The sequence below is a fragment of the Pongo abelii genome, chromosome 5, assembly GCF_028885655.2.
Source record: "Pongo abelii isolate AG06213 chromosome 5, NHGRI_mPonAbe1-v2.0_pri, whole genome shotgun sequence".
Classification (NCBI taxonomy): domain Eukaryota; kingdom Metazoa; phylum Chordata; class Mammalia; order Primates; family Hominidae; genus Pongo; species Pongo abelii.
Window position 1 is genome coordinate 4,978,998 of NC_071990.2, and position 12,278 is coordinate 4,991,275.

At 47.7% G+C, this 12,278-nt stretch overlaps 1 protein-coding gene across 2 annotated transcripts in view; it reads right to left on the bottom strand.

Annotated features, from left to right (window-relative positions):
* The window catches only part of LYRM4 (LYR motif containing 4), a 196,607-nt gene that overhangs the window by 33,331 nt on the left and 150,998 nt on the right, over positions 1-12,278 (bottom strand). The window contains exon 3 of one of the 2 annotated variants that reach the window (XM_024248066.3): positions 8,114-9,185. The exons of the other annotated variant lie outside the window; for it this stretch is intronic. Within the exon in view, the coding sequence (XP_024103834.1) occupies positions 9,117-9,185 (69 nt within the window). The 3' untranslated portion in view covers positions 8,114-9,116. Of the gene's footprint in view, positions 1-8,113; positions 9,186-12,278 lie in introns of those variants that run through there. 2 annotated transcript variants of the gene reach the window in all.

The following is a 12,278-nucleotide window of genomic DNA, read 5'->3' on the forward strand; positions in this document are numbered from 1 at the left end:
AGGGTGGGTGGGTCATGGCTTTCTTCTCTCTCTTCTTGTACCAGTGGGGGCTATAATCTGGGCAGTGCATGTGCTTTGCAGACTCATGTTTCCCTTGGATTTGAAGGGGCTAGTTGAAGATACAGACTTACATAATTTTTTTTTTTTTTTTTAAAGGTAGGGTCTCACTCTGTTATCCAGGCTGGAGTGCAGAGGCATGATCTAAGCTCACTGCAACCTCCACCTCCTGGGCTCAAGCGATCTTCCTAGCTCAGCCTCCCGAGTAGCTGGGACCACTATAGCTCGTGCCACCACACTCGGCTAATTAAAAAAAAAATCTATATACTTTATCTGTCTATCTATCTATCTATCTATCTATCTATCTATATTTTGTAGTGATGAGGCCTCACTATATTGCCCAAGCTGATCTTGAATTACTGTGCTCAAGTGATCCTCCTGCCTTGGCCTCCCAAATTGCTGGGATAGAACCAATTTTGACTCTAATGTTGTTCATTGTAGCCGATGTCACTTATCAAGATGACGTTCTGTCTCTGTGATCTTCATATTTTTTATTTCTTTTCTTTTGTTTTGAGATGGGGGCTTGCTATGTTGCCCAGGCTGGCCTTGAACTCCTGGCCTCAAGCAATCCTCCCACCTTTGGCTTCCTGAGTTGCTGGGATTACAGGTGTGAGTCACTGCACCTGGCACATTACTCCTAGTTTATAGTTGAAGAAATTGACTGTCAGGTTGAGTCATGTGCCAGGAAATAAGAGCCTGAGCTTGGATTTGAATCCGGGTCAATCTGACCCAGATCCACTGCTCTTAACCATCTACTCATAAAACAAATACACACACAGAGAAGACAGCATATCTGCACTTGATCCATAGGAAGGACATTTTGCTTGCGTGCCTCCTCTCCTCCTTGGTCTTTCCTCAGGATGCAGCCTTAGACATTTAGACCTGTTAAAGTCTGGACCAGAGGCCAGCCTCCCTCTCTTTACCATCTTGGACCTGTCGTGGTTCTTCTGCAGGACTGAGCAGGACGAGGTCCCCTTCTCAGTAGGGAACTTACCTACAAAAAAATGGGAACTTTTCCTTTATTCTGTGTCTCCATTGCTCATCAAGTCCATCATTTGGAAATGCCTTTTGGATTCATTCTTTCTTCTCCATCTGACCCACACAGACACTGCCCTCTGCCAGCCCCTAGTCCCCTCACATCTCTGTGCCTGCCACAGGGCCCTAGCTGGTCCCTCTCCCCTCTCAGTGGCCACTCTGTGTATCTCTCCCTAGCTGCTCCACCACACATCGCTGCCGTACATCGCTGTTCCCTTGCATAGCAGCTCCCTTTCCCACCACATAACCTCCACACCCCTTACCCTAGCATTTATGGCTCAGGTAGAAGTAGTTCCTCCTTCTGAATATTACTCCCTCCCTCTTCCAGCCCTATTTTATCTGTGCCTCTCCCAGGGAATTTACAGAACTCGTAAAGCTATTTACATATATGTCTTAAGGACAATGCAAAATGTTCTGTGATTAAGAGATGAATCCATGTTTGGTCCATTTCTTCATCCCCTAAGGTATCTGGCAGTTTCTAGAAGGAATGACACAGGAGCTAACAGTTATTGCTTACTGTGTATTAAACCTCGTGAAAGAACTTTGTGTTATGCATTTAAAATCCTTATAGCAACCCTGCAAAGTAGGTATTTGATTAACTCCTTTTTATGAATGAGGAAACAGAAATTTGGTGAAGCTACTTGCTCAAGATCTCACCGCCAGGAAGTGGCAGGGCTGGAAGATGAAGGAATGAATGACTTTCTAGGCTGTCCATACCTGGGGGCCGCATATAGTTGACCTGCTTGTATTTTCTCAACAAGAAGCCTCTATGAACCAGGATTCAGGCAACATCACACAGCCAGCTAGTGGCTGGGCTGGGGTTAGAGTCCCTCGTACATGAAGACATTCACCAGCTCAGACTGTCCCATCCAGTGACTAGTTTCTTTTCACCATCCTCAAAACCACCACCACACCATTTCTTTCTCTCTCTCTCTCTTTTTTTTCACTCTGTCCCCTAGCCTGGAGTGCAGTGGTGCGATCATGGCTTACTTGACCTCCTGGGCTCAAGTGGTCCTCCTGCCTCAGCCTCCCGATTAGCTGGGACTACAGGCGAAACACGAAACACTACATCCAACTAATGCTTTGATTTTTTTTTTTTTTTTTTTTTGGAGAGTTATGTTGCTTAGGCTGGTCTTCAACTCCTGGCCTCAAGCAGTGCTCTTGCTTCATCCTCCCAAAGTGTTGGGATTAAAGGTGTGAGCCATTGCACCTGGCCTGATTTTTTTTTTTTAAGGAATGTTTTATATTTTCAGTAGTTTGAGCTACAGAGCTACCGTTTCTCTACTTTGGATAAGCTTCTATTTACATAGAACCACAAGGAAGTGTTGGTTATGTTTTAAGTATCTTAATGTATGCTAAAACTTGGCAAATTAATAATTTTAAACACATTACATGCTTGAAATATGAATGGAAGAGTGTATCTGGCAACTCTTGACAAGACTGTTAGCCTCAGCATTGTAGTCCTTGATCATACATCCTATATGTGCTGTGCACATCACACATGTGCATGTAAATGAAACGCTCCTTTAAGACTAGAACCAACTGTATTGTTATTAAACGGTCTCTGTGTTCAAGACCGATGAAGTCACATGAATTCACTAGGTAACTGACAGGAAGTTCTAGTAAAATGTTTCAAAAATATTTAACTGACACTCCCAAACAAAGTAAATAAAGTACCTTTCTGGCTGATGGAAGAAAAAGGTTTCTATTTAGTACCATTGGACTAAGAAAGCTTATCACTTTATTAGGAAGAGAAAGTGGACCATTTCTAGGCAGGTATTTTCTTGCAGAACCAGCCTCTCACTGGAAGTCTTGCATCCCTGTGGAGATACAGCCAGAATGCCTCATGATTAACACGGGCCACGCTGTGGTCAGCACAGGTGTGGTTAGCCTGAGACCGGCTACTCAGGCTCCAAGTGCAGTTCCAGCTCTATTGGTGTCAGTTATTCTTGTCATCTAATTTCAAGACAGCACGACACTGACTTTGCTTTTACTGCTGTGGTGTCAACTATCCCCCAGGGAAAGAATATAGTCCATTAACCTCTGAGAGTTTTCCTTCTGGGTTCTCTTCAGGGTCTTTGGAGTCAAAACTCTGCCCTTGAGCAAAAGCAACTGCATCCATCCTATTCCCCAAATGGATATCAACACGAGAAGCAATTTTCATCCATGGTTCCCTGCGACACTAATAAGGGCTGCAGAAATATTGAAAAGTGAAGATTCTATTGTTCTCAGAGGTGAGCTGAGCCACCGTCCATATAGATTTTAGGTAAACTCTCGAAGAAAGCCTGCTGAATCATAAGTCATTGCTTTCTCCATCAAGTTCCAGTTTTTCTCTAGATCACTTTGTAACAACTGGCAAACACTAGAATAAGCACGGAGGCATCTGTCAACTCGGGGTTGCACGTGGCACAGCTCCTGTTGGCTGTTCTTTTGTTCGTAATAATGAATATCCACTTGGGTTCTGCCGGCTTCATCTTTGTGATCTCAGCAAATGTGTACATTCCAGAGATCCAGGCAAGATGGCTGCTTCATGGGGCTTCTGAATCACCCTGGGCTACTGACATGCAGCCACTGGCACAGGTTCACAGAGCTAACATTTGATCATGTGGGTTCAGACCCTACTTATCCAGGGACTTCTCATCCACGAGTATGGGCAGGTCCTTGGGGACAGGGAAGCTTTCTCCTTCTGCTTTTTGAGCCATTATCTTTTCTTCAGCTTCTGCTGTATTTATAGGTTCGCTTCAATATCTGAGATATTCTTTTTTTTTTTTTTGAGACAGAGTCTCACTCTGTCATCCAGGCTGGAGTGCAGTGGCGTGATCTCGGCTCACTGAAACCTCTGCCTCTGGGTTCAAGCAATTCTCTGCCTCAGTCTCCTGAGTAGCTGGGATTAAAGGCGCCCACTGCCATGCCTGGCTAATTTTTTTTGTATCTTTAGTAGAGATGGGGGTTTCACCTTATTGGCCAGGCTGGTCTTGAACTCCTGACCTCGTGATCCGCCCGCCTCGGCCTCCCAAAGTGCTGGGATTACAGGTGTGAGCCACCACACCTGGAGGAGATATTCTTTAATCTAGAAAGCAAATACTAGTTTGTATGAAGTACTTAGCAAAAAAAAAAAAAAAAAAAAAAAGCTCATTTTCTACAAATGTATATTTTCTGTATACTTGTTGATATTTTACTGTGCTTTTATTTTCAGTCTTAGAAACAGGCAGCCAATATATAGAGCAACCTTCCTCGAACTTTTAATGTTAATCTCATGACCAAAGTAGAGAATCTCCCCCCACCAGCCCTCCCCTTCCAATCGAAGTTACACACAAAGAGCTTTGCCTAAAGAAGGAAGTTATCTGCTCTACAGAGAGTTACAGGTAAAATCTTTATAAGGGTCTTTCAAACTGTTTTATCCCAGTGAATTTTTTTGTTTGTTTTTGTTTTTGAGACAGAGTCTCACTCTGTCACCCAGGCTGGAGTGCAGTGGTGCGATCATGGCTCACTGCAACCTCCGCCTTCCAGGCTCAAGTGATCCTCCCACCTTAGGCTCCAGAGTAGCTAGGATAACAGTTGCATGCCACCACACCCAGCTAATTTTTGTATTTTTTGTATAGACAGGGTTTCACTATGTTGCCCAGGCTGGTCTTGAACTCCTGAGCTCAAGTGATCTGCCCACCTCAGCCTCTCAAAGTGCTGAGATTACCAGGCATGAACCACCACACCCGACTCTAGTGATCTTTTAAAATTATTAAATGGATAAACAATTTACTGGCAAGAAAAGAGCTACCCTTTCTCTACTTTGAAGAAAAGATAAATTCATAGAGTCTGGGCTTTCTGTTTGAAGTTGAGGTTGTTGAAGTCAGCAGTGGGGACAAAATTCCAGACAGTGGCTGCTCCTGTCTGTCTCAGCCAGAGCCCCTTCTTAGTTCCTCAGGCTCTGCTCCTGGGACTCCTCCTAGACTCCCTGCAGCCCTCAGGCCTGGTCTCCTCATCCAATCAATCACCAAGTCCTGCTGACTCGACTTTTTCTTTTCTTTCTGGTTGGCCAGCCCTTCTATCTGTAGGACACATGATGACTGTTTCGACTGTTTCTCCAGTACTTGTTCCCTAAAGGGAGTGACCTGTATTCTGAAGATATTTGTGGAAATGTCCCCATACGGGAGACCTGCAGTTTTGGCCATTTGTCTACCTACTCTTTGGTTTGCTATGTGGCCCTGAGAAAGTAATACATTAATACAGAGATGCTCTCTGTATTAGTGTGCTGTTACTTCATAATAATCTACCTCCAAACTCAGTGACTAATGCAACAGCTAATTATTTAGCACATGTCTGAGGGGTGGCTGAATGTGACTGACCTAAGGCTAGACCAGGCTCGGGGACTCTGTGGACTTCCTCGCATGTCCGCAGGTGGGCTGGGGACCTCGGGCTGTGCTCAGCTGGGGCAACTCTGCTCCAGGTTTCCTGCCCTCCTTGGATGGCGGCCCAGCCCAACCAGTTCTCAGGGTGATGCTGACTCTGCTTCTGTTCAGCTACTGCCTCTTGGTGAAGTCACCATCATCGCTTGCCTGGAATGCCACACCCAATCCCCCACTCCTCCCAAAAGCTGGTCTCCCTGCATCTCTCCCAGTGTATCCCCTCAAAAGCAGACAATGTAACCTTTTGAAAAATACAAACCTCAGTCGGGGGCAGTGGCTCATGCCTGTAATCCCAGCATTTTGGGAGGCTGAGGCAGGCGGATCATCTGGGGTCAGGAGTTCAAGACCAGCCTGGCCAACATGGCGAAACCCTGTGTCTACTAAAAAGTATAAAACTTAGCTGGGCATGGTGGCGTGTGCCTGTAGTCCCAGCTACTCAGGAGGCTGAGGCAGGAGAATTGCTTGAACCTGGGAGGCAGAGGTTGTTGTGAGCTGAGATTATGCCACTGTACTCCAGCCTGGGCAACAGAGTGAGACTCTGTCTCAAAACAAAACAAAACAAAACAAAAATCTCATCCTTGCTTAAAAACTCCCGAGTTGCTCACCATCCTTAGGCCGAAGCTCCAAGGCCCTCCACGATGTGGAAAGAGCCCTCTTCCTTGCCTGCCACCATCCCAGAACCCCTTTAGTTCTTTGCATGGCACTACCCTCTCTCCCAATTAAGGGCTTTGCATGTGCTGTTCCTCCTGCCTAGAGAGCTCCTCTTCCCACCTTCACACAGCCAATCCTCATCATTAATTTGCAAGTGTAAGTATCCCCTGGGGAGCCCTTCCCTGGCCCGTCCCATCAGCTCTGGCAGCACTCATATTTCCCTCTTTGTAACATTCATAAGACTTGTCATTTTCTTCTCGGATTTCCCTGCTAGACACAGGCTTTATGAAGGTATGTCTGTCTTGTTCACTGGTTGCTCCCTGGCACCTGGCACTACGTGGCCTTAGTCAATACTGAGTGAACAAATTGAGTGAAAGGGGTTTAGGGGAAAGGCCCTGACTGTACATGATCTGCAGATGTTCAGGCTCTTTGTTTTAACACCTGAAGATTTGAGGGTTGGACTAGGTGAGCTCTGATGTTTGTCATCTTTGTAGGCGTCACCCTCTGCCTGTCCCTTTTGCTCCTGGATAACGGTGGGTTGTATGGCGGGGCTTGAGATAATGGGAGAGGCTGTGGATGAAGGGAGTTAAAGGTCGCTGCTACTTAGTTAGTAGCAGGACGGAGTATACCCAAAGCAATCTAGCCAATACTTCCAGTTCCAAAATCCAGATTCCAACAGCCATCAGAACAACACAGCCCTGTACTTGGCCGTGCAAGATTTCCCAGCTATTATGTCATGACAGACAGCCCAGCCCAGAGCCATCTCTGAATGTCTAGGATATAGCCTTGCTTGGCCAATGAGTTCTGCCTGGGAAGTTAACTAATGATAGTAGTTCTCATTTGCTAAATGTTAGCGCTGCAAAGTGATCTCCAGACCCCAGCCTGGATCCTATCTTCAGAGCAGGCACAAGTTCTAGAGAGTTCTGTGAGGCTGGCCATGATGGATGTTGGAGCTGCCCACATTCCCCTCAGTTGGTGCAGTCAAGGAGGTGGAATGCTTCCCTAGAGAAGCACCAGGGGTCACCCCCATGGGAATGCCACTTTATTCAAAGCTCTAGCATCAATATTGGGTCATCTCAGTTGGGGAGTACCCAGTGCCAGGCTCTGCCTGCCAGATATACACCTGAAATGTGGAGGACCAAGGCCTGTTTGTGGCGTTTCCTGCCACAGAATTCAGATTTATATCTTCCTGCAGATTCCAAATGCATAGTTAATTTTACAAAATTAAGTTTGCATTAGCAAGGCTTTGGGCATGTTCAAACCCATTCATGCAGTTTAATGAACACAAAAGCAACCTGCTGTTACAGCCTGCAGCCCACGTTAAGTTTGGGTGGACTGCCTCACTGCGTAAAACCTGGGGGAGTGGGAGAAGTCTCCTACGGAGCTGTTATCTTGCTGGCAATTTGATGCCTTCAGCACGGAGGTTCAAATCTGGACTTCCGTTCCAAGTAGCAGTTGCTTAAATTAAGTATAAATCAGCAGTGACGTGCATTAGTAGCGCACTCCAGCCTGGGCGACAGAGTGAGACTCCGTCTTAAAAAAAAAAAAAAAAAAAAAAAAAAAGACTTTATCCTGAAATCAAAAGTTGTACTGCCAAATAGAATGGCTACACGTTACATCTATTTGAATGCATCATTGCAGCAAATCTATGCTCTCTGAAAGTGACCAGAAGACATGAGTTCTCACATGAGGGTGAGAAGAACATGGGCTCAGACTGCGCGTGCTCACTCCCATGACCGTCAGAGTTAAAATGAGGGGGTGACAGTGCTGCAGCTATTCCAGGACCGGTGCTATTTATATGAGCCTGTTCCAAACCTTAACACACAGATACCAAATCCACTGAGCACTGTATGCAAAGGGAAACAAGAAACCGCTCTGCCAGGCCTGGTCCCTCGTAAACTCCCCAGATGACAAGCAAGTTATTTAATACGTTCTTTCTATGTTTGGAATGAATCTGTTTCCAAGAATAAAAGCATACAAACAATATCTTTATTACCTGTAATATACTTAAAAAGCAGGGGTCCCCAATTGGTTAAACACTGAAAACACTGGGAGAGCTTCAGAAATAAAGAAAAATGACCGTGCCTCACCCCTCACTTACTGAGTCAGAATCTGCAGAGAGGGAAGTGCTGAGAGATGTCTTTTTAAAAAGCTCTCCAACTCTCCAGGTGCTTCTGTCCACCAGCCAGATTTGGGCACCAGTGCTGCCCAGCATGTCCCAGGCTTCAGGATATGGGAGTCGCCCTGGGCTTGGGTCAGGCTGGGGCTCTCTCATTCACCAGGTGTGGGGAGGGGCTTGAGCCTGCATTTCCAGCAAACTCCCAGGTGGGGCTGAGGTTGCTGATCCGCAGTGCTTCATCTCGGTGTGTACCTACACACCCGTCACCTTTGTTGTACTGGGCTCAGGTATAAGTTGCAGGGTGCACTGTGTACCCCCGTAGCCCTGCCCTACTCCATGCTGCCCACAGTCTCAAGTGGTGCTTGAACTTGCCTTCACCAAGGCAGTTCTCATCTCAGAGTTGAACCCTCCCTGAGGGCCCGCAGCAGCCCTCTCCAGGCCTTGTATCAGTGGGAAATGAAAATGCACTAATCGGGAGGGGTTTATCTGGGGTCAAAGGCTCAGGGAGATCATTCTTTTTATTGTCAAGGACCAAGAAACAAAGTGTAGACATGCTATACACAACGGTCATGAGCTACAAGATAGGAATGGGGTGCAGGGGAGACGCGGTAACACACAGCACTATTCTGAACGAACTCCAGCTCTCCATTCTAACACTTGAACCAAGGAAAGACAGCGGTCCTTTTTCACTAAGCCTGCAACAGAATGCAAATGTGACTTGGTTTATCAGCTCCCACAGGGCAGGCAGCGCAAAAGGCTATTGTAAGCTGGTTTTGGGAGCCCCCATCTCAAACAGAGAGTGGATGCTGAAGGTGGTCCCTGGCCGCCACTGGTGGCTGGTCCCCGGCTTGCTAGGTCCTGGGCATGTCTCGATTCTCAATGATCAGCTTGTCAGTTGAATACAGTTGGCCAATGTGGACCTGAAGGCAAAGAAAGGACACAGGTCAGGAACCGCGGCCCTCTAGCCCCTGGGACAGGACACAGGCCAGGAACCGTGGCCCTCTAGCCCCTGGGAAATGCCAGAAGGAACATTTGCTAACATTTCTAATACGAATGTCGGCCACCCCAGGGCTGCTCCCTTCCGGCAACTGCACTGCGGGGCAAAGCCGGCCACTAGAGCACCATCCAACCCCCATTTCCCTCGCTGTGAGAAGTTACAGAGATCCACACACCCATTCCTTCTCTCTGAAACAGCATAGGAGGCTGCAGCCTGGGATTCCGGGGCTGTGCGGAGCTGGGTGACGCCTGCCTGCTGGTGGCAGAGCTGTCAGATGTGTGCCCAGCACCTCGTCTCCTAAGAGGGCTTCCTTCCCTTAGAACTGATTCTCGCATAGGGAAGGGGTTTTAGAACAGTGCAGAAATGGGTGCCGTCTATGCTGGGGTAGAAGAAGCATTGCATTCAGGGTAATGCAAACACCTATTCCGTGGCCCATCCCGGGTGGGGTTGAGGGCAGTTGTCTGAGTGCCTGCACCTCCTGCCTTCTATCTTTCCTGCCCCCTTCTTTTTAAAGTGTCCTTTTTATTAAGTGACTTAATGCCCAATGTTTCCACTGTCCCAGGTGGATGCTGGAGCCATCCTCTGGGGCTAGAGCAGGTCTTTCCTCTGCAACAAAGGGTCTTGCCACAGTTTTTCTGTAAAAGCATTTCCTGAGTGTATACATTTTTAAGAACAAGTGGAACTGGTGAAGGGAGGGCTGATCATTAGCAACTCCATCTGGATTTCAGACTGGCTGGTCACTATCCATGGGTAACTCGGGAAAGGGCTGATCATTAGCAACTCCATCTGGATTTCAGACCAGTTGGTCACTATCTATGGGTAACTTGGGAAAGGGCTGATCATTAGCAACTCCACCTGGATTTCAGACCGGCTGGCCACTATCCATGGGTAACTCGGGAAAGGGCTGATCATTTAGCAACTCCATCTGGATTTCAGACCGGTTGGTCACTATCTATGGGTAATTTGGGGTGAGTAACTGCTGTTTAAGCAAATGACGGTAAACTCCTAAAGGCCACAGCTACCACCCAGAGCAGCCAGGGGTCAACATCCTCATATGGTTTTCCTCCTCGATCTTAGTGCTCTATTTCGAAGTGAAGGCCCCGGACAGAAGGCGATCATGTCATTACTACAGCATGTGTTAAAGTGCGGTGATCTGTCACCAAGGACAGCCACGCGGTCCATCTGAGGTGTCCTGTTTTCCATGCCATTTGCTCGGTCTTCAGTCTGCCCTTGCACAGAGGCATCTTGAAGGGCCGTGGCATGGATAATAACTGCTAAGTGTTGTGGTGCAAGAGAAAGCGAAGGAAGAGGCGAGAGCAGCACGTCATCTAAGAAAAAAGAGAAGTAGACAGTGGAGATATGGGGGATGGGGGGATCTTGCAGGTGTTTTTAAATGCAAGCGAATGTCCTAATTAAAAACCAAAAGAGGTAGGTAGGAGTTATGGGAAGGGGGTGTAGCGAATGAGCACTCCAGCACAACTCCTACCAAGTCACAGTGATGAGCTTTGCTACTGTGTCTTCAGTCCTCCCTTCCTCTCATTAATATAGAGAAGACTTTGGATGCAACTGGACGGGGCGGGCCTGGGGTGCCGTGTTTCTTGCAACCTGCAGGTAATGCTGATGCTGCTGGTCCACGGGCCACACTTTAGGTGGCAAGGTCGGAAATCATCTTGAGGGCTGTGAGGAGCCGCACTGGGTTTCTCAGGGGCTACGGTACAGTCATGATGAATGCAGCACAGGGACTTTCCGGCCCTCCCTTCTGGACAACCTGAAAGAGCTGCTGGGTGAGCTGAAGCCATCTATACCCTACTACAGAGAAGAGGAGGATTGGCATTGTCCTCCACCCTGAATAGTACATGGTTTTGTTTTCATATATTAACCTCAACAGATAGATGAAGCCACTATCAAACGATATTGAGAAAAGAAAGGCTAGAATACCAATGATCCTTAAAAAAGGGACCGTTACTTTTTGGATAATTAAAACTAGGCTAATACAGACAATTTTGTATAACAGCTCGGATGGTTCAGTTACCTGGGAGCCTGTTCTGTATTTAATTGATCTCAGGGGATTCACCAGGAACCTGTCCTAGAAGTGTCCGCAATCGGACATTCACGAGTACTTGACAGAGTTTACCGTCATCTTCTCCAGGCTTTACTGGCAGGTAGGAGTTATGGGACGGCATAAGAAGAAACCTGTTCAAAAATGCAACGGGCTGGCTTGGGAAGCTGTGAGTTCTCTGTCCCCGTGAGGAGCGGAAAGCGAGGATGGAGAAGGAAGGTATACGCTAGACTAGGGTTGAACCAGATGGATTCCTCTCAGCTTCTGTGATTACAGGCACTGTCCACAGCTCCAGGATCCATCTGGGACACCTCTAATGACAGCTGCATGGTCTCTGAATGACCCAGTGTTAATCCACATGTTCTGCTTCTGGCACTCTGGAAGGAAAGGTGGCACTCTGGAAGGAAAGGTGGCACCCTGGAAAGGCCCTGGGATGGGCAGGGGGTGGGGAACAGGACAGCTGGGCTGCAGCTTGAGTGGCTCTGCCACTTGCCATGTGAGACTCTTCACTTCCTCTGGTCTCAGTTCCTTGCCTGTGGGATGAGGTCTGGAAACTTCCAGGTGATCTTTATGGTCCTTTGCAGCTCCAGCAGTCTTTGGGCCTTCAACAAAGTTGGCCAGTGTCAAGAGACAGATGTGTGAGGTCCCCAACCAGTACAGCACCTACATGGCATGGGAGTCCCTAGGGCGCTGGTGGGAACCTGGCCAAGGGACAGTCGTGGCAGACATGGAGGGGAGAAATATGTTGCAGTAGCAGGAGGGGTGACTGGCTTCCTGCCCCCTCCTGAAGGGAGGGCACTTTTCTGTCCACCCGTTCACTGCCTGCAGCCTGGGTGGCATGCTTGCAAAGCCTGTCCTCCTCTTTGCAGCCACCTGGACCATCTGTGCGGTCTGTGTGTGTGGTCCCTATGAGGTCACATGCTCCAGTTCATGTCTGTTTTCCCTTCTCCAGCCCCC